The 23,508-nt window shown below is 42.8% G+C and overlaps 1 protein-coding gene across 1 annotated transcript in view; it reads left to right on the top strand.

Annotated features, from left to right (window-relative positions):
- Positions 1 to 23,508, top strand: part of slc9a2 (solute carrier family 9 member 2) — a 70,073-nt gene that overhangs the window by 27,369 nt on the left and 19,196 nt on the right. Inside the window, exons 4-5 of the mRNA XM_055637139.1 lie at positions 13,168 to 13,385; positions 16,614 to 16,816. Coding sequence (XP_055493114.1) covers positions 13,168 to 13,385; positions 16,614 to 16,816 — 421 coding nt within the window. The remainder of the gene's footprint in view (positions 1 to 13,167; positions 13,386 to 16,613; positions 16,817 to 23,508) is intronic.

Genomic DNA, 23,508 nt, shown 5'->3' with positions numbered 1-23,508 from the left:
ATAGATAGGAAAGGTTATGAAGGATATGGACCTTAAACAAATGGACCAGGCATAAACAGATGGAATGAAATACAGAGGCATTTTGATCAGCGTGGATGAGTTGGGCAAAGGACCTGTTTTCTTGTTGTATAATTCTAACAATCTATTCTGTGTTCAAATATAATGATTCTGTTGCAGCGCTTGTTCTTGGTGTATACTTTATTTTTATTCCACACTGCCCAACCTTAAGTAACATGGTCATACAATGAAGTTTAAAAACGGACACTTGGCAGTTATGGAAAGATATGGGTTTTTGTTATGTTTTTGCGTTATAAATCTATTTGTGTTGCCCATAAGCCTGACAATGTCCTACACCATAGAATGGAAAATTAGTTGGCACTGTTCCTGCACTAATCTCACCAGGTGGTTAAGTTTACATGCATTTCATCAACCGTAGCAAGAAAGCTTTTTGTTTGCATATGACCAGTTGATCTACAATACTCAATTTAATCTGCGTGTGAGCTCATGGTAATTAAAATCAGTGCATAATTCTCTTTCAGTCCAAGCAGTGAATCTGAATTTCCACATATACGGCATGCCTCTAAGCAGTGAAAATGTAAAACTGTTCGCTTTTCTTTTGGGCACACTTGGTGTTTTAGGCAGTTTGGCAGGGGTGTCTAATGAAAATATGGTTTCCCCTTTTTAGAAAATTGAATAGGCTGCAGTTTCAGTAACTTACAGCATTTGAAAGTCTGAATTTATCAGAACAGGTTGCATGCAGTGGGTCTATTCTTCAGTCTGCAGAAGGGACTCGTCCCAAAAATCACCTATTCCTTTTCTTCAGAGATATTGCGTGACCCGCTGACTTCAGTATTTTGTGTCTATTTTCTGTATAAACCAGCATCTTCAGTTCCTTCCTACGCATCTAGTCTTGGGAACTGGAATCTCCTGCCCTGCCGCATTTTGTTTCAATCCTTGAGCACTGAGAAACAATTCAACTGGTGTAATTAAAACGGGTTATCTAGCCACTTATCACTTTTGCTGCTTGTTTGACCTTGTACTGGGTTTACTATAATTAAAAAGTGGCCTAAGGCAAACTAATCCAGAACACATCGGAACTAATCTGAGCTTCTGATTCATCAGAATGTTTCCTGTGAGTATTAGTTTTGATAGGGTTGGAGAATTGCTAAATATTTTCCAGTAGCTGCCCTTTCCATTGCAAGTGTGTGTGTGTGTATGTAGAGCACCTCGCTGGTTTCCTGCTTTTCCAAGCATCAGCTGACAATGGACTCGAACAGCATGAAGCCAGAGAATAAGCAATAACCAAGAAAAGTAACACACTGAGGGCAGATGCAATGTCTTTTAATGTTTAAACCTTCTCCCTAGAGCTAATGCATAAGCTCTAGGGAGAAGGTGAGTGGGCTAGGACTTTGAGTTTAGATACAGATACAGCAGGGAAGTGGGCCTTTCATCCCATTGAGTCTGCACCAATTAACAATCACTCGTACACCAGTTCTATGTTATCCCAGCTTCACATCCTACACACAAGGGGCAATTTACAGAAGCCAATAAACCTACAAACCTATGTCTTTTGAATGTGGGAAGAAACCGAGCACCTGGAGAAACCCATGAGGCCACAGAGAGAACGTACAAACTCCATACAGAGAGTACCTGTTATCAAACACAGGTCATTGGCAATGTAAGGCCACAACTCTACTGCTGTGCAACAGCATAAGGGGTAATCACAGAGATGTATAAGATCCTGATTTAAGATGTTTGTTATGTTATCCACGAGTACTGTTTTCTCGGCCTATTGTGTTGCTGCAAGTAAAAGAATTATTGATCTGTTTTTGCTCCAAATGACAAATAAGCAGTCTCGAGTCTTGACCAAGTACTCCCTGATTAACTCGTGCCACCCCACCCAAACCATTTCTTCCCAGGTACCTTCCCCTGCAAGTGCAGGAGATGTAACACCTGTCCCTATACCTCCTCCCTTGACTCCGTGTAGGGACTCCGCCCCCAAGCTTCACTTACAGCTCCTCCAACCTAATCTACTCCATCCGCTGTTCCAGGTGGGAACTCCTGTATATCGGTGATATACGGTGGCAGTCATGGTGGCACAGCGGTAGAGTTGCTGCCTTGCAGCAAAAGTTAGCACCAGAGACCTGGGTTTGATTCCGACTACGGGTGCTGCCTGTATGGAGTTTGTATGTTCTCCCCGTGATCTGCGTGGGTTTTCTCAGAGAACTTCGGTTTCCTCCCACACTCCAAAAACGTACAGGTTTGTAGGTTAATTGGCTTGATAACATGTTAAATTGTCCAAATTGGCGATATGCAGAGTACTGCCCTGCCAATTACAAAATTCAGAAGGTACGACCAAGCACAGACATTTTGCTGAACATCTTCACTAAATCAGACTTCGCTTGTGTGTTCTCCCAGTTACCAAACACTTTAACCCCCCCTTCCCATTCCCATACTGACCTTTCTGTCCTGCACCGCCTCCATTGTCAATGAGGCCAAATGCAAACTGGAGGAACAGCACCTCGTATTTAGCTTGGGCAGCTTAAACCCAGCAGTGTGAATATTGGTTTATCTTACTTCCAGTAACCCTTGCATCCCCTCGTTCTCTCTCGCTCTCTCGCTCTCTTTTTTTTCTTTCTTTTTTTTCCCTCCCCCACCAGTCTTCATACTAGTTTCACTGTCATCCTGTTGCGTTACACTATTAGTGGCCCACACCTTTTCTTGAACATTGTTGCTTTTTGCATATCTTTATTTCATTTGTCCTATGTACCGTTTATATCTCTTGGTTCCCTTTCCTCTGACTCTAAGTCTGAAGAAGAGTCTCAACCTGAAATGTCACCTATTCCCTTTCTCCAGAGATGCTGCCTGACCCACTGAGTTACTCCAGCATTTGTCTACCCAGGGTCAGATTAGCTGCATTCTTGTTAAATAAGTATAAAAGCCCTGTCCTAAGGTACAAATTCATTCCAAGAGTTCTCCTGAGTTTGCCCTGATTCAAACTCGGAGATTTGCGGTAATGGCCACTCGTCGGTAATCGGGGCTCTCATGGACATTTTTCATCATGTTGAAAAAACGAGTCTTCCCGAGCTTACCTACCATTAGCGCTAAGAGATGTCCCCGAGCTCTGACGTACCCGCTACGTTCATTCGCTGTGTTTACCACAAGTTTGATTTTTTTTTTTAAACTCGGGAGATCTCTTGGAATGAACTTGTACGGTGGGACAGGGCTTTAATGCTGCTCCTAATTCTATTTTGTTGTTCTTATGTACTTATTATAATTCTGTTGTTTGGGATGAATGCAAACTTTCAGATTTTGCATGCTTGGTTGATCATTTGATAGTCGTGCGGGAGTAGTATTTTGATCCAAATGCTGAATATGATCAGTCACTACAATAATACTGCCTCATGCCATACAATTACCCTGGAATGCGGTAGAATGCACAGTCAAAACAGCTAGAGGACTTTCAAAGTTAATGCTTGCTGGAAGTCATCCCATACAATCCCTTGTCTCCATTAATGTTCAATATTGGAACGGCATATTGGATCTGACAATTTTTAAACTAAGATTTGTTTCCATGGCATGAGGAAGAGTTAAGGGAATCAGCTGGAGTGAATCACACAGCCTATTTCATAATCCAATTTCTACAAAAATAAACGGAATGAAACATGTTTTGGGGGGGCGGGGGGGGTGCTTAATATAGGTAAAGGAAATATGTCAACATTTTAATTTCTAACATGTAAACTATTTATGTGTAGGAAGGCGCTGCAGATGCTGGTATATATCGAAGATAGACACAAAATGCTGGAGTAACTCAATGGGCCAGGCATCATCTCCGGAGACGAAGGATGGGTCACATTTCGGGTTGGTTCTGCAGAAGGGTCCCAACCTGGAACATCACCCATCCTTTTTCTCCAGAGATGCTGCCTGAACCGCTGAATTACTCCAGCTCTTTGTCTATATCGATGTAAACTATTGATACCAACTCTGACTTGAATTGTTTTGAGGCCAAAGGTGTTTACGATAGAAGCTTCTATATTTGTGGAGGAACTGAAGGATAAGGGGAAATCCTTTAAAACCGAGATGAGAAGAACTTTTTTCACACAGAGTGGTGAATCTCTGCAACTCTCTGCCACAGAGGGTAGTTGAGGCCAGTTCATTGGCTATATTTAAGAGGGAGTTGGATGTGGCCCTTGTGGCTAAGGGGATTAGGGGGTATGGAGAGAAGGCAGGTACGGGATACTGAGTTGGATGATCAGCCATGATCATATTGAATGGCGGTGCAGGCTCGAAGGGCCGAATGGCCTACTCCTGCACCTAATTTCTATGTTTCTATGTTTCTAACTGAGAGCCTGCTTGTTATTTATCATTAACTTCTGAGAGATACATTTGCTTAATAGCCATTTGTGTATTTCCAGTGACGATATTTTCTTAAATGCATTTGAAAGGCAAAAATGCAATGAGAACCGCAGACAATATAAATTTATTTGATTGTGTATTTTACCCAACATTTTTTTATTCTGAGCAATTAATAATCCATTTGTAAGCCTTGCGAGACCCCAGTGGATTTATATTGTGCCTTAAATCGAAATGAATAATATCATTTTGCCGTATTTAAAATATTGACATTGCACAAACTGTACCGAGTTTGTAGGTTCTCCCATGACCTCGTGGATTTTCACCAGGTACTCTGGATTCATTTTAAAAAAGCTACTGTAATGCGCCCTTTTAAATTGCCCCTCGGGGATGAATAAAGTGCTTGATTGATTGATTGATCCCACATCCAAAAGATGTATAGGTTTATTGGCTTCTGTAAATTGTCTCTGCTGTGTAAGCTAGAACTAGTGTACGTGTGATCACTTGGCGGCATGAACTAGGTTGGCTAAAGGGAGTTGGAATGAGCACCAAAGTTAATGAAAATTAAACAATGGGAGTTGCAGGATAATTGAAGCCACAGCCTGGGAGTGTGACAGTGGGTCCAGCTGATAGTGGTCTTGTCCCTTAACACTGGAGACCCAGGCCCAGTTATGACCTCTGGCTCGGTCTGTGTGGTGTTAGTGCGTTCCCCGATAACCACACGGGTTTCAGCCAAGTTTCCTCTTCATCACAAAGACATGAGTTGGGAGGTCATTTTGCCATCATAAATTGGCCCACTGTATGTTGTTGAGTTGAAAGAGAACTTGGAAATTAGTTTAAGAAATTGATTTATTGTATGATTAGTGTAAAATAGGTGGTTGAAGGTCAGAGTGGGCTCATTGGGCCAAAAGGCTTGTTTCATTGCCCTATCATTCTATTGACGAGGATGATTGGGTAAATGTCTGATGAGTGCTTGATGGCTCTGGGCCTATACTCATTGGCATCCTTCTAGATGGGGGTGGAATCTCATTGAACTACCAAAAAGTGAAAGGCCTTGATAGAGTCGATGTGGAGAGGATGCTTCCACTAGTGGGAGAGTCTAGGACCAGAAGGTGCAGCTCAGAATAAAAGGACACACCTGTAGAAAGGAGATGAAGAGGAATTTTTTTTTTTTAGACAGAGGGTTGTGAATCTGTTGAATTTGTTGTCATAGACAGACGGCTGTGGAGGCCAAATCATTGGGTATTTGTGAAATAGAAATTGATAGGTTCTTGATTGGTAAGAGTATCAAAAGGTATGGATGAATGGGGTTAAGAGGGAAAGATAGATCACCCATGATTGATAAGACTCGATGGGCCGAATGGCCTAATTCTGCTCCTATGACTTCTAAACTTCTGACGTGACAGATTTCAAAGCATTTCAGAAGCAGGGGCATTGGGGACTGGAAATGTGAAGTAAGCAGTTATCTGGCTGTAATTAGAGAAATGAAAGCTGTTGTCTTTAATGCCAGAACATTTCATATTCATTAAGTGTGGAGAGACTTTCAAAGATGACCGGCCACACAGGCTCTTAACAAACAGGGTCTTGGGGGCAGCACAGCAGTAGAGTTGCTGCCATGCAGTGGCAGATACCCAGGTTCAATCCTGACTACAGGTGCTGTCAGTATGTAGATTGTACGCTCTCCCAGTGACCAGGTGGGTTTTCTCCAGGTGCACTGGTTTCCTCCACACTCCAGAAAAGTACTGGTTTGTAGGTTAACTGGTTTCTGTGAATTGTAAATTTTCCAGTGTGTGTTTAGGATAGTGCTGGGTGTTTGCTGAGGATGGCCTGTTTCCACGTTGTATCTCTAAAGTCTGAAAGTAAAGTTGAAATGCAGCCAAGATCTCGTACAGGTATGGAAGGCAAGACCAACAGCAGATCCGTCGTCTTGCTCGTGCTCTGATTCTGCGAGATGTATGTAATGAAGCTTGTAGAGTCCTTATCATAATGTCTGTCTTCAACTCTTTGCAAATTTTAATTAATTTAATTAAAAATTTAATGAACCTTCTCCAACCATCTCCATATGAACCCGGATAAAATAAGAGAAAAATGCATGGTATTGTAGCAATAGTATTGTATTGTATCCAACAAGACTAATGCTGATCACTGATGTTATCTGCTCAATGTGCTGTTGCCCAAGCTTGACAGACCAGCCTTGAGGTATTTTGACAAAGACGGGACAAAAGAAAGGAAAGTATAGATGGGGTCTGCAAGATGAGGCATCCCAAATTAAAGTCGCAGAGAAGAGTAGCACAAAATCAAATTATTAAGAATACCAATATACTTTGGAATAACAAGGACATAGAAATAAGGCCCAGGAGTCATAAAGAATCCAAAGACTGAAATGGTTATGTCCTTCTCTCAGCAAAGGAGACTGCCTCAGAGATAAGACTCACATGTTTTGGGAGACGATTCAATGGAAAATCCAAAGTGGATTTGCAGGATAGAGAGATGAGTGAAGTTGTTAGCAATGTTACAATATCTACCTTCAGTGACTCTGCAGTTCTGCCACCGGCCGTGTGCCTGAATTTGGCACCTTTGAGGGGGTGGGGGGGAGAAACGGGATTAAAATGTTGTTTTCTCCTGCCTGTCCGAGATTTTCTTGAGCTGCTAGCTGATGCAGAAAAATTGTTCTGACTTCCGTTCTCGGAAGTTTAAAAAAAAAATCGTGAGCCAATTTAATCCCTGGAGTAAAATAAAAAAGCTATTTCTAACGTCGTCAACGCCTACAACGGGACGGATCTCACATAGGGGACAAAACAAAATGTAAGTCGTTTATTTTACATATAAACTTGCTTCTTAGGATGACTAATCAAAATTTCCTTGGCGATAATGTGATTTTGGCCACATACCAACCAGCAATGTTTTTCCTGCCGATATGGGGTTCAAATTCACTGTAACCGCAACGTTCCAATCAATCACGTTCCACAAAAACCCACTCGCAAGATGATTAAAATGCCCATTAATTTACGGGAATTAAACATAAAATTCCATCCATTTGGCCTATAAATTCATGACAATGAGATTTAAAAATCATGTTATTGTGAATTCTTGTGTGAATGTTATTTGGACACTCAAGGCGTACGTCCCCACACGGCCGTACGCCTCAAGGGACCACGTTTGGTCGCGCTAGACGCATGCAATCTCATGCTGGTTGGACAGGCCCTTCAGGCTATATAAAAATGTTAATCTTTTCTTAAAAAATGGATAGATGTTTAGATCTAGTAATTAAATTTTGTAATTAGCTACAATTAGGTAACTTAAGGGCCTTGCGACCCTCAGAGATCTATATATTGACAAAAAGTTTGCTTTGTTTAATGAGCTGAAATCAAAATTTAACCTTTCCAACTCATTTTTTTTCGCTATCTCCAAATTAGGCACTGTAGTGCGTGGGTCTCAAAATGAGGCAAGTAGTCTGAAGTTTGAGAAGCACTTTACTTTAATTCCTCCCGGTTCAGGGGAAGACGAAACCAGGAAAAGATGGCACCCAAACCCTGCCTTTTATACCCTCTGGCTAAGGACCGCCTCCGGACTGCGCCACTCCTGTGCCGAGGGGTTCGGCAGTATAATGGCACGACCCTTAGGAGCCGCCACAGCACTATGTTAAAAATGAAAATCCAAATTTTCAAACCATGCCCTACAGTTGCCCACTCTATGAGCTCCTGCAGCTTCCTCCGGACTCCAAACATCTAATATCTAGCTTTGTGCGTCTATTCACCACCTCTGTATCCACTACCCATCTGAAAGAAGCCTGGTCTACTGAGCTGAATTTCGAGGTGTCTGACGACATTTGGAATGAAGGTCTGACCAGAATCCAAACTTGTTCAATCAATGTCAGGTATAAACTAATCCAGTTTAAAGTCATCCATAGACTCCATTACTCAAAGACCAAATTATATCGAATCTACCCAGCTATTTCTCCATTATGTGACGGATGCAAAGGTGCAGATGGTTCTTTAACACACATTTTCTGGCTCTGTCCTCGTATACAAAGATACTGGTCTGAAATATTTAAGTGGTTTTCTGGGGTCTATGGAAAAGATATTCTCCCTGATCCAGATGCTCAGAGACTGCTTTGTACTTCATGTCTGAAGAACAACAAGCACTGATGCTTGGTATGGTGGCAGCCAAGAAAATGATCCTAACAGACTGGAAATCATCCACACCCCCTTGCTTCGAAAAATGGCTCAAAGAAATGATAATAATCATACAGATGGAAAGGATATGCTTGTACAACTCCAAGGTACCAAACAACTTTTTAAGTGTTTGGGGAGCATTTATCAACCATCTCAAAGACCAATAATTTCATAATTTCATATTATCTGCAGTGATGTAGTCCTGTGACCTTTACTTCTGCTCTTGCAATGCCTGACTGTGTAGCACCATGTGGATTGCACAAATACTGTTATGTCTGGCGGCTTTTTTTTTGCTTTATTTTCTTTCTCTTTTTTTGTTTTGTTCTGTTTTGTTAAATTGTATAAAATAATAAAAATATTTTTTAAAAAAAGGGGCCTGTCCCACGAGCATGCAACTGCATGCGGCAAGCGCGACCTAACGTGGTCGCTTGAGCCGTACGGCCTCGTGGGGCCGGTCCCACTTCGATCGCCGGAGCCATATGGAGTTGTGCAGAACTGGTCCCGACATCGCGTGGGGCTCCGAAAAACTGACACTGTCCAAAAATTCCAATCAGCAACGGGCTGCCGGCCCACAGCCGCATTGAGGCCGTAGCCACCACCTCGACGGGTGTGCGCAGCATCTTGACGGCGTACGCCTAGCGCAAACTTCCCGCGGACTTCGCTCGAACTTCACATCAACTCGTACGGCATCACTCTACCTGTACAGGGTCTTGGTGAGACCATACCTGGAGTATTGCGTACAGTTTTGGTCTCCTAATCTGAGGAAAGACATTCTTGCCATAGAGGGAGTACAGAGAAGGTTCACCAGACTGATTCCTGGGATGTCAGGACTTAGGACTCAGGACAACATATGAAGAAAGGCTGGATAGACTCGCTTGAATTTAGAAGATTGAGTGGGGATCTTATAGAAACTCCAAAATTCTTAAGGGGTTGGACAGGCTTGATGCAGGAAGATTGTTCCCGATGTTGGGGAAGTCCAGGACAAGGGGTCACAGTTTAAGAATAAGGGGGAAATCCTTTAGGACTGAGATGAGGAAAACCTTTTTCACACAGAGAGTGGTGAATCTCTGGAATTCTCTGCCGCAGAAGGTAGTTGAGACCAGTTCATTGGCTATATTTAAGAGGGAGTTAGATGTGGCCCTTGTGGCTAAAGGGATCAGGGGGTATGGAGAGAAGGCAGGAACGGGATACTGAGTTGGATGATCAGCCATGATCATATTGAATGGCGGTGCAGGCTCGAAGGGCCGAATGACCTACTCCTGCACCTAATTTCTATTTTCTATGTTACCTCCGCGCGGCCCCCGTTTCCGGTTTGGTCGCGCTTGCCGCATGCTGTCGCATGCTGGTGGGACAGGCCCTGTACGGGGATCACTCGACCTCCGCGCGGCTTCCGGTTTGGTCGAGCTTGCCGCTTGCAGTCGCATGCTCGTGGGACAGGCCCTTAACTAATTATATGCTTTAATTTCAGGTCATCCAAGTAAGATTGTTTCATATCTGTTTCAGAATGCTTCAATCTATTATAACTGAAAATGTCATTCAGTTCTCTTAATTTATAAGAAATATATGGGCTTTTGACTGTCCTTGATCACATCTTTTTAATTAAGTCGATGGAAAAGCAATAAGGAACAATGCTAATTTCAGTATGAAAATGGCCATAACATTTTTAATACTGAAGATATGAAACTGAATTGGGTGTCACATTAAACTTCTTTTTATGCTTTATCTGATGGGATAAATTGCAGACTTGATTTTTTAAATCAAAAAAATTTGTAACATTGCTACAGAGCTGCATTATGTCTGAGAGTGTATGTACATGTTTGACATGCAAGTAGATAAAATATTAGATATAATTAAGCATGTTACAGTTGACTTGTAGCTAACCAGTGTACATAAACCAATAATTTTACATTGTCGTATTGTTCTGTTTCACTTTAAAAAAAAAAAAGGGAAGTGAAATGGTGCATGTCTGATAGCTTTTGAGGAAAACTATCTTAATGGCTAGTGAGTTGCTCCTACCTTAAAAGGCCATGTCACATTTTTGATAATATTTTGTACCACTTGAAGCCTCGCCACCATAACATGTTCCTTTTAATTGATGAATGATCAAGCCCCTAATGCAAACAGCGATGTATCATCTCGAGCCTCTTTCCACTGAAAGGTTGTGGTTAACCACGGGCGTGTGCCCTTCCTGTAATGATGTTGGGCAATGCTGATCACTGTAGATTAACGGAGGTTACTCATAGCCTTCCATACAAAGATTTCCTCCTGTCACCAATTACTCCTCGGCCTCTGGAACATCATAAAACTGACTAAAGTTAATCGAGCAGAAGACTTTTTTTTTAAAAGACCACTCCTTTCCTTCCACAAGAAAGGGAGTTCTTATTCTAAATTGTACAAGGTGGTCAGGGAATTTTGGAAATACAGCTCATCATTAAAATACTTCACTCAATTATCATCAAAACAATTTGTTTCCCCTAACCTCACACATTCTCTCACTTTGTCTTGCACTCTTTCTCCAGCCTTTTGCCATTTTCACCCTCCAACTCTTTCTTGTTTACACCCCCATATCAACAATTACAGTACGGAAACAGGCCATCTTGGCCCTTCTAGTCCGTGCCAAACACTTACTCTCACCTAGTCCCATATACCTGCACTCAGACCATAACCCTCCATTCCTTTCCTGTCCATATACCTATCCAATTTATTTTTAAATAATAAAATCGAATCTGCCTCCACCACTTCCACTGGAAGCTCATTCCACACAACTACCACTCTCTGAGTAAAGAAGTTCCCCCGAATGTTACCCCTAAACTTCTGTCCCTTAATTCTCAAGTCATGTCCTCTTGTTTGAATCTTCCCTACCCTCAATGGGAAAAGCTTATCCACATCAACTCTGTCTATCCCTCTCATCATTTTAAAGACCTCTTCAAGTCCCCCGCTTAACCTTCTGTGCTCCAAAGAATAAAGACCTAACTTGTTCAACCTTTCTCTGTAACTTAGTCATTGAAACCCAGGCAACATTCTAGTAAATCTCCTCTGTACTCTCTCTATTTTGTTGACATCTTATAATTTGGCGACCAAAATTTTACACCATACTCCAGAATTGGCCTCACCAATGCCTTGTACAATTTTAACATTACATCCCAACTTCTTTACTCCAGCCCTCAAGCAAATTAACAACAAGGAAAATTTTTAATATATATTTCAAGAGCAATTTCCACTTGTCCATCTTATTGCACACCACGGTGCAAAGCCAATGTGAAACGGACATGATTAACAGGAAGGTTGGCGCTGTAATTAAGATGGTGAAAGCACAGTGTGCAGGAAGGGTCACTTAAGTCCTTTAAAAGAGGGGGGGGGGGGGGGGAGGAGTGGAGACAACTTTTAAGAAGCCAGAGATACACTGCTGTGAAGCTCGGCAGACATTAACATTACCGGTCGGTTATCCTTCGTTCTGAAAACGACTTTACGTTTTTTTGTCCCAATGAGCCAATGAAATTCACCGGCCAGCACCGGCAACAACCTATGAGAACTACGGCAACCTACAACCTCCTGGCAACCCACTACCACTGTACCTACGGTACTAGAATTCTCGCTACTCTCCACGGTATCAAAATTCAGGTCACCGCTAGTTTTTCAACATGTTGAAAAATTAGCGGCGACCCAGAATTAAGCCGCGACTAGTTCCGAGAAAGTGGGAACTACTCGCCACATTCCCCGGCAACCACCCGCGAACATATAGCGACTGCATAGTCTCCTGCAGCCGCCTAAAGTTGCCGAAAAAGTGGGACAGGTCCATAAGGAATGTGATGGAAATAGATACGATTGTAACATTTAAGAAACATTTAGATAGACGCATGTCGAAGAAGGGGACTTGTAGATTAAGTACAGACAGATGTGCTGTTTATTTTGATATGGTGAGCACAGACATAAAAGGCTGAAAGGCCTGTTCCTGTGATGTACTGTTCTATATTTTATGTAGTCTTCGTTCTATCCCACACTCTTGGATTTAGTGAATGGGCAGAAAATGGAGCATTTGATGGGTGAGGAAATGTGGGCATGCAGGAGGAAAACACTGCTGATGGTATGAAATGTTTTGTATTCACCTACTCGGGTTATACTTGACTGTTGCTGTTTAACCAAGGATGTTTCCAAGGTTGCAAAAATGACATTGGTGTATAAATTGCTATAATGCCAAATGGTGCTTTTAAACTATTCAATTAATGGGCCTGAAATATTTTGTTCAATGCCAGGTAGCACAGTGGCGCTGCAGTAGAGTTGCGGCCTTACAGCGCCACGAACCCGGGTTCGGTCCTGGCTACAGGAGCTCTCGGTATTGAGTTTGTGCGTTCTCCCCGTTACCTGCATGGGCTTTCTCTGGGTGCTCCGGTTTCCTAACACACTCCAAGACGTACAGTTTGTAGGTTAATTGGCGTGGTTAAATTGTCCCTAGCGTGTAGGATAGTGCGAGTGTACAGGGATCGCTGGTTGGCATGGACTCTGAGCCGATGGGCCTAGTTTTGCGCTGTCTCTAAACTGAGCTAAGCTAAAGGGGGAAAGCAACATACTTTTATTTCACTTAGGATGCTTGTGTATCCCTCGTGTTCAAAACTGAACCAATATATCTTTTCTCTTTCAGATTGATAGCCTGTTCTATGAGCATGAAGCGCTACGTAGAAGAAAACATTTCGATGAAGTCCAGCACCACTATTAAGTATTTCTTGAAGATGTGGAGCAGTGTCAGTGAGACTCTCATTTTCATTTTCCTTGGGGTATCGACAATCACGGAAAAGCATGAATGGAACTGGGCGTTTGTTTGCTTCACTTTATTATTCTGCTTATTGTGGCGTGCGCTAGGTAAATATTCGCTATCACTATAGAGTGAGTATGTAATGTTCTTCCTGGCTCTGATAAGCGAGTACAAAAAAATTGCTGAATTTTTTTTTATTTTTTTTAATGAGATTTGGGTCAATCTGAAGTGAATTTTCAGATTTAAATTACAGTAACAGAAGGAAAGCCAGATTATTTAATTTAAGTGGGCTATCCAACATGTCCCACTTTCCAAGATATGATAGGTTGTCCCCACAAAACATTGCATCTGGGTGCAGACTCAACACACTTAGTTTTACGTTTACTTCAGTATATTATTGTCATGTTTACCTCGGTACAGTGAGAAGCTTTTATTTGTGTGCTATCCCATCCATGAAAAGACTATGCATGGATACAATCAAGCCGTCCACGGTGCACAAATAAAGGATACAACATTTAGTGCAAGGCAAAGTCTGATTAAAGAGTTCAATGGTCATCAGTGAGGTAGATGGGAGGTCAGGATTGCACTCTAGCTAATGAGAAAATTGTTTAGTTGCCTGATAACAGCTGGGACTAAACTGTCCCAGAATCTGGAGGTGTGCGTTTTCACTCTTCCGTACCTCTTGCCTGATGGGAGAGGGGAGAAAAGGGAATGACCTTCATCAATCCATAAACTTGTAAAAGAAAGTGTGTAAAATTATTTTCACTGGTGTTCAGCAAATTTGTATTGTTCTCTTTCAAATCTTCTAGTTCATACCAAATTGCAGCTGAATGATTAAGTGTCCCAAAAAGTTAATGGAGACATTTTTGCAGTAACTGACGAGGCAACAATTGTTTTATGTATCAGAAGGGGCTTTGACAACTTTTCCATAACAGAATGTTGGATCGAGTTGAATTTTGGGAAGTCAAACCAGGGCAGGTCCTTGACAAGATTTTGGCGAGTGTTGTAGAGCAGTGGGCTCTTGGAGTGCAAGAACATAGTTCCTTGAAAATCGCAACACAGATAGGGTGGTCAAGAAGGCTTTTGACTAATCAGCCTTCCTCAGTCAGGGTATTGAGTAAAGTAGTTGGAATGTTATGTTACTGTTGCATAAGATGTTGTTATTGAGTCATACAGCATGGAATTGAACCCTTTGGCCTACATTGCCCATGCTGACCAACATGCCCCATTAGTCTCATTTGGCCCATAACCCTCTAAACTTATCTTATTCATGCAGCTGTCCAAATGTCTCTTTAATATTATGTTGAGGCTGCATTTGGAGTATTGTATTTGGTTTTGGCCACCCTGCTATAGGGGGGATGTTGTTAAGCTGGAAAGAGTGCAGAGAAGATTTACGGGGATGTTGCCAGGACCCCAATAATAATGAAGTGTTTTGAACGCCTGGTGAAACCCCACATTACTGCCAGCCTCCCCTCATCGTTAGACCCCCTACAGTTTGCCGATCGCCCCAACCGCTCTACAGAGGATGCCATCTCCACCACGCTGCACACAGTAATCGCGCATCTGGAACACAAGAACACATACGCCAGAATCCTGTACATTGACTTTAGCTCAGCGTTTAATACCATCATCCCACAGAGACTTGTGGAGAAACTAACCCTGCTGGGCCTCAACACCACCCTGTGTCACTGGATCTTGGACTTTCTCACAGAGAGACCGCAGTCAGTCCGTGTTGGCAAGAACACTTCGGGCTCGATCACGCTGAGCACCGGCTCCCCTCAAGGCTGTGTGCTCAGCCCGCTGTTGTTCACACTGCTCACACATGACTGTGCTGCCAGATTCAGGGACAATAAAATCATAAAGTTCGCGGACGACACTACAGTGGTGGGACTCATCAGTGGAGATGACGAAACAAGGTACAGGGAGGAAGTAGAACGACTGGTGCGGCAAAAATAACCTGGAATTGAATGTCGAAAAAACTAAGGAGATGGTTGTCGACTTCAGGAGGGCGCAGCCAGAGCATACACCGCTCAACATTAGTGGCACTGCAGTGGAGAGAGTGGAGAGCATAAAGTTCCTCGGTGTGCAGATAACGGACAACCTCACCTGGTCCAGGAACACCACTGGGACCGTCAAACGGGCCCATCAGCGACTGCACTTCCTGAGGAAACTAAAACAGGCCTCACTCCCCACCAACATCCTCAGGACTTTCTACAGGGGCACGGTGGAGTCTGTACTCACGTACTGCATCAATACGTGGTACTGCACCTGCAACTGCTCGGACAGGAAGGCTCTGCAGAGGGTAGTGAGGGGAGCAGAGAGGATTATTGGCGTCTCCCTACCCTCGGTACAAGAACTGTTCCAGAGCCGCTGTCTGAAGAAAGCACAGAGAATTGCCAAGGACAAACTGCACCCCCTCCACACACACCTGGATCTCTTGCCATCAGGCAAGAGATATCGAAGCATCAAAGCCCGGACTACGAGGCTGCTAAACAGCTTCCTACCACAGGCTGTGAGGCTGCTAAACAGTCACTCTGCACTCACAGTCACTTGACTTGACTCTGCGGCTGGCACGGACACTTTAATAACTGGCACTGGCCACTCAAATCAGCGGCCCCGGACATTTTTTTATGATTGGTTTACTGTTTTTAACATTGTGTTTTTTTACCTGATTTTAACTATTTATTCTGTTCCATCAGGGACTGGATTGTTTTTTTTTTAGTGTTATTATGTGAGAAGTGTTTTAAATTTCATGTGCGAGGCTCCGCTATTCACTGGGAAACGTCTTTTCATTTTGCACTGTACTTGTTGCTTGCAAGATGACAATAAAGGTTGATTGATTGATTGATTGATTGATTGATTGAGAGGTTGGGCAGGCTAGGACATTATTCCTTGGAGCGCATGAGGATGAGGGATGATCCTATTGAGGTGTATAAGATCATGAGGGGGAAAAGATAGGCTGAATAGGCTAAGTTTTTTTTTGTTTAACCCAGAGTAGGGGAATCATGAACCAGAGGACATGTGTTTAAGGTGAGAGAGGGAAGATTTAATAGGAATCAGAGGGGCACTATTTTCGCACAGAAGAAGGTAGGTATATGGAATGAACTGCCAGAGGAGGTATTTGAAGCTAGTACAATAACATTTAAGACATTTGATCTACCTGACTTATTCAAACACTTTGTCTTTTCTATATCCAAATATCAGCCTGATATCAGCATGAATATACCAGTGAATTAATATCCATTTTCAAAGATGAAAAATACCTCCTATAATCGGTGATATGATCTCTTGTAGGGATGTTCCTAGTTTTTAACTTTTTTTTTTTCTCCTCCCAGGTGTACTTGTACTGACTTGGATTATTAACAAATTCCGTAAACTATTAGTCACCCGCAAGGATCAATTCATCATTGCCTATGGAGGGCTGCGTGGAGCCATTTGCTTTTCCCTCGTTTTTCTACTCCCGTCTCATGTCTTTCCTCGGAAGAATTTGTTCATCACGGCAACCATTGTGATTATATTCTTCACCGTTTTTATTCAGGTGAGAGATATAATCCCAATACTTTTTGGTGGTTTAGTTTATTATTGTCACGTGTGCAGCGATACAGTGAAATGCTATTGTTAAGTGTTATCTAGTCAAAGGAAAGAACATACGGTTACAATCAAGCTGTCCACAGTGTACAGATTAATGCCCCTGTCCCACTTATGAAACCTGAACGGAAACCTCTGGAGACTTTGCGCCCCACCCAAGGTTTCCGTGCGGTTCCCGGAGGTTTTTGTCAGTCTCCCTACCTGCTTCCACTACCTGCAACCTCTGGGAACCGCATGGAAACCTTGGGTGGGGCGCAAAGTCTCCAGAGGTTTCCGTTCGGGTTTCCTAAGTGGGACAGGGGCATAAGGATCAAGGATACAATATATAGTGCAAGATAAAGTACGATTAAAGGTAGTTTAAAGGTCTTCAATGAGGTTATATGGCCGGTGAAAGCACGCTAGTTGGTGAGAGGACCATTCCAGTTGTCTAATAACAGCTGGGAAGAAACTGTTCCTGAATCTGGAGGTGTGCATTTTCAAACTTCTTTACCTCTTTCCCGATGGGAGGGGGGAGGAGAGGGAATGCCAAGGGTGAGACTGGTCCTTGATTATGCTGGCGGCCTGGTCAAGGTAATGTGAAGTGCAGATGGAGTCCATGGAAGGGAGGTTGGTTGCATGATGGTCTGGTCTGGGCGATGTCCACAACTCTCTGCATAAAGTCCTAAACATTCTATTAATAGTCAAGAGTATTTCATTGTCATGTGGTCTAAAACGGAGCAATGAAATTGTTGTTTGTAGCAACACCAGATAAGTTATCATAGAACTTTGTAAACATAATAAAAAAATTCAGGTATACGTGTGTACATTAAAAAAAAAAAAAACAATAGTGTGAAGACAAGCGATGTCCTCAAGTTTATGTAGGGGTGGGTAATTTTTTTCGGAACTTATTTAGTGATTGTAGTGTTTAATAGCCTAATGGTTGGAGGGAAGAAGCTGATCCTGAACCTATATGTTAGTTTCTCTCCCACTACCTTCCCAATGGCTGGAGTGAAATGAGTGTGTGGCCAGGGTGGTGCTCACTAAATAACAACTTTTTTCCAAATATCTTTGCATTATGGCAATTGCTATATCATTACAACACAGGGTTTGATTGTGTTATATGCCATCCAGAGGAAAATGTAATGGAGCCTCCCTAATGGTCTGTGTGGTTTATACACAAAGACATAGTAGGCCAAATATTTCAAATTCCTCAAATTCTCAATTATGTCTGCAAGCTTCATCGTCAGCTACAGTTTGAACCTTTTGCTTTGAATTAATTTCAACTGTTTTGGAAAATTGCAGAAAGAGAACTGAATATTAAATATAGAAAAATGCTCAGTGGCCACATGTGTGAAGGGAGACGGTTTCATATTTGACGACCTTTCTTACAATACAATACAATTTATTTGTTGTCATTTGAACCCCATTGAGGTTCAAACGAAATTTGGTTTCTGCAGTCATACACACACAACACAATTTACACAAACATCCATCACAGTGAATCTCCTCCTCACTGCGATGGAAGGCAAAGTCTTATCTCTCCCCTACAATCCTCATTCTCCTCCCGATGTCCGAGTCAAAGCCCCCGGCGGGGGATGGTAAGTGTCCCGCGGCCATTAAAGCCACGCCGGGCGATGCAAGGCATTGCTCCGGGTCTTGGTGTTTGAGCCCCCGGCATGCGCCAACAAGTCCCGCGGCCATAAAAATTACCCGCTCCAGGTAATTTTCAACCCCGCAACTCGGGCGGGAGAAGTCGCCGTTGCGGAAGCCTCGAAAAGCGGTCTCCCAGCAGGGACCCGCGGGCTCCCGGTATTATTGTCCACCAGACCTGCGGCTGGAACCTCTGAATCTCCAGGGTCAGGCCGCAGCAGCGCGCCACCACAGCTCCTCCCGCTCCGAAGCCGGCCAGCTCCGCAATGGTGGGTAAGTCCACAGGCTCCGCGACTGGAGCCCCAGGTCGTTCCGGTTGGAGGCCGCTCCACGGTGCTAGACCCCAACGTCAACAGAGACCCGACAGGGAAAAGGTCGGGTTCTCCGTGCAGGGGAATGATTTTAAATTTTCCCCCATCCACCGCCCCCACACACAAACCCAGTTTTTAAAAAAAAGCACTTTAAACTACATTCAAACATTCAAACGCAACAAAAAAAACAAACAAAAAACGACAGACGGACTGCAGAGGCCGCTGCGACGCGAGTCGTGCCGCCCACCCAGATGAATTAAGCTTAATGTGCCAAGTTTTCCCCAACATTTTCTGTTTTTTTTATTTTAAGTTTCTAGTAACTACAGTGTTGTGGTCTTGGAAAATGTACGATTTTAAACTTTTTTAGAGGAGGAAAGTAATGTACGGAGTTTAATGGGTTCAGGGCAAGGCTACCAATACAGGAGTAATCCATGTTCACAAATTGGGATATCTCGGGAAAATTATAGTCTGCAACAAATTAGATAGGTGATTAGGCAAGGAAGGTACTTTTTTTAATCATGAGAATACTGAAGCAATACTTGCACAGAAGGCAGTGGAGGCCAATTCACTGGATGTTTTCAAGAGAGAATTAGATATAGCTCTTGGGGCTAATGGAAGCGAGGGATATGGGGGGAAAACTTGAACAGGGTACTATATAACCATATAACAATTACAGCACGGAAACAGGCCATCTCGGCCCTACAAGTCCATGCCGAACAAATTTATTTTCCCCTTAGTCCCACCTGCCTGCACTCGTACCATAACCCTCCATTCCCTTCTCATCCATATGCCTATCCAATTTATTTTTAAATGATACCAATGAACCTGCCTCCACCACTTCCACTGGGAGCTCATTCCACACCACCACCACTCTCTGTGTAAAGAAGTTCCCCCTCATATTACCCCTAAACTTCTGTCCCTTAATTCTGAAGTCATGTCCCCTTGTTTGAATCTTCCCTATTCTCAAAGGGAAAAGCTTGTCCACATCAACTCTGTCTATCCCTCTCATCATTTTAAAGACCTCTATCAGGTCCCCCCTTAACCTTCTGCGCTCCAGAGAATAAAGACCTAACTTATTCAACCTATCTCTGTAACTTAGTTGTTGAAACCCAGGCAACTAATTCTGGGTGATCAGCCATGATCAAATTGAATGGCAGTGCTGGCTCGAAGTGCCGAATGTGCTATTCCTGCACCCATTTTCTATGTTTCAATGTGAAGCTCAACTGCAAAGCTCTAGGAACTGGTTGACAATTCATCACTTAAACTAAGGGATAAAGTGAAACGATTCATTTTCCCCACTCTCGCTGTTACTCCTTACTTGCCTCTGTCCTGCTTAGTGTTTATTTTGACTCAAAAATGGTTGAAGAAGGGATTTGCATACATTATTGAAGCAGGCATATGTGCCATTATCAGTAATTGATACTGTCAAAAGGACAGCGGCTTTTTTAGCTATCCTTTAATTCTTTTAATGCAAGTTAATATTGCACAAGGTAATAATCAATAAAACTATACAAGTCGATCTTTAATCAATGTCTCTGTTCTGAGGAGGGAGAATTTATGCATTATGCAGCCGTTAAATATTTCTCCCCTTTTGGGGGAATATAATGCAAGAGTTGTCTAGATAATTAGTAAATTTGAAATGGTTTAAATCTGACCATAGAACTTAGAACTGTACAGCACAGGAGCAGTCCCTTTCATGAATGAATGAATAAGTTTATTGGCCAAGCATTCACATTACGAGGAATTTGCCTTGGTGCTCCGCCCACAAGTGACAACATGACATACCGTGACAGTTAGGAATGACACATAAAACATTAATCTTTAACAATTAAACATTATTGATTAAACATTAAACTTTCATCCAGAATGTATGTGCTAAACATGGTGCCAACTTGGATGATATCTTCTGCCTCCGTGTGATCCATATCCCAACATCCCCTGAATACATGAGTCCATCTAAGAGCCTCTTAAATGCCACCATGGTTCAGTTTTCACCTCCACTCCTGATATGTAAAATGTTTTACCAAACAACAGTTCATGTGCTTGGAGATCATAAGTTCATAAGTGATATGAGCAGAATTTGGCCATTCAGCCCATCAAGTCTACTCCACCATTCCACCATGGCTGATCTAACACTCCCTCCAAACCCCATTCTCCTGCTTTCTCCCCATAACTCCTGACATCTGGACCAGGCAAGAATCTATCTATCTCTACCTTAAAAATATCCATTGAATTTGCTTCCACAGGCTTCTGTGGCAATGAATTCCACAGATTCACCACTCTGACTAAATAAGTTCCTCCTCGTCTTCCTAAAAGAACGCCCTTCTGCGGCTATGACCTCTGGCCCTAGACTCTCCCACTATTGGAAACATCCTCTCCACGTCCAATCTATCCAGGCCTTTCACTATTTGGTAAGTTTCAATGAGATCCCCTTCATCCTTCTAAGCTCCAGTGAGTAGAGGCCCAGTGCCATCAAATGCTCATCATATGTTATCCCACTCATTCCTGAGATCATTCTCATAAACCACCTCTGGACCCTCTCCAGTGCCAGCACATCCTTTCTTGGATATGGGGCCCAGAATTGCTCGCAATACTCCAAATGTGGACCGACCAGTGACTCGTAGAGCCTCAGCATTACATCCCTGTTTTTGTATTCTAGTCCTCTTGAAATAATTATCTGCTCACTTGGGAAGGGAATTGATTAGGAGATACAAAACAGAGAAGGTATGTACTCGTAATGGGTGGAATGTGAGTGATCTGTGTCGGGCTGTGGCCAACTGTATTTACAAATGAAAGGGTGAAGGAGTAGCGGGCATTTCTTAGAGAAGGTTCCCGATCCAAAACATCTATTCATTCCCTCCACAGATGCTGCCAGACCCACTAAGTTACTCCAGCACTTTTGGTTTTGCTTAAGAGCATTTCTTAGCTAGCTAATAGCAAAAACATGAAAGATGAAGTAAAATGTATGTACTGGTTGCAAGAACTGGCTAGACGCTGAACATGGAGAACAGGTGTGTAGATGCTGGAACTTAATGGGTCGTTACATCTGTGATAGAAATAGTCCTGGTGTAAGGTTTGGACTTGAGACGTCAGGTGATGCTCAACCTGCTGAGTTTGCACAGCATAGTGTTTGTTGCTCGTGACTGGGTACCCTGGAGTGAATAACTCTGAATACCCAAATGATTTCCCCCATCTTCGAGCTAGATCAAGAATATGATTGCATAATCTGTCCATTCCTTACACAGATACTGTCTGACGCGTTGAGTTCCTCCAGCACTTTGTGTTTTGTGGAAGATTCCAGCTTCTGGTGTCTCATTAAATACAAGCAATACAGAAGTAATTAGAAAAGTGAATGGCATGTTGGCATTTGTCACAAAGAGGGTTGGAATATAAAGGTGAGCTTGTAGTGTAAATCCTGTACAGAGATCCGTTTGATTCCCATGTGGAGAACCTCATTCACTTTGGAAACTGCATCCTAGACGTTTTATTGGTCTTGGACAAAAGTGAAGAGAAGAGGATGGAATGATGCAACTTTGAACTTCAGGGTGATGCTGGAAAGAGCATTTCCTTCAAATGGTAGCAGTAATCTGGAGCTCCAAATTATTTTACACTGAGGGTAGAGGGGATGGCTGGAATGCATTTGCCTGGGAAAGTGACAGAGGCAGATACAATAGTGACAGTTAAGAGGCTTTTGGATCAGCACAAGGATTTACAGGGAATGGAGGGATACAGATCACATGCAAGCAAAGGAAATTGGATTCACTTGGAATCATGTTGGGTATGTTGATGTGGGCCAAAGGGCCTGTGTATGTTCTATGCAAGTCTGAACAACTAATGAATTGTTTAGTTTATTGTGACATGTACTGAAGTACAATGAACTTTTGTTGTGTGCTAACCAGTCAGTGGAAAGACTGTACATGATTACAATTGAACCATCCATAGCATGCAGATACATCATAAAGGTAATAACACTTGGTGCAAGGCAAAGTCCAATTAAAGATAGTCCAAGGGTCTCCAATGAGTTGGATAGTATCTAAGGGCTACTTTCTAGTTGATAGGATGGTTCAGTAACCTGATAACAGCTGGGCAGAAACTGTCCCTGAATCTGGTGGTATGCGTTTTCACAGTTCTGTACCTCTTGCCTGATGGGAGAGGAGAAGAGGGAGTGAGAAGAGGGTGCGACTCGCCCTCGATTACGCTGGTAGTCTTGCCAAGGCAGCATGATGTGTAAATGAAGGGAGGTTAGTTTGTGTGATAGTCTGGGCTGCATTCACAACTTTTGGATGGAGCTGTTCCCAAACCATGCTGTGATGCATCTTGATAAAATGCTTTCTATGGTGCATCTGGGAGTTGTTGGAGACATGCTGAACTTCCTAAGCCTTCTAAGGAAATAGAGGCACAGGTGTGGCTTCTTGGCCATTGCTTTGATATGGGAGGTCCAGAACAAGTTGCTGGTGATATTTACTTTTAGGAATTTATAGCTTTCGACCCTCTGTACTTTGATGCCATCAATACAAACCAGCTGTATGTGTACAGGTTTGCATCCTGAAGTTGATCACTATCTTATTTGTCTTGTCTTTGAGAAAAAGGTTGTTGTCTGGACACCAGGTCACGAGGTTTAAGGTGTCATCTGACCAAGGTGGAAATGGAGTTAAGGTGCAAAGTAATTTGTTGGTCTAATTGAATTTGGTTTGGTTAAATT

This window comes from Leucoraja erinacea, chromosome 6 (assembly GCF_028641065.1).
Source record: "Leucoraja erinacea ecotype New England chromosome 6, Leri_hhj_1, whole genome shotgun sequence".
NCBI classification, from domain to species: domain Eukaryota; kingdom Metazoa; phylum Chordata; class Chondrichthyes; order Rajiformes; family Rajidae; genus Leucoraja; species Leucoraja erinaceus.
This window is presented reverse-complemented; position numbering and strand designations above follow the sequence as displayed.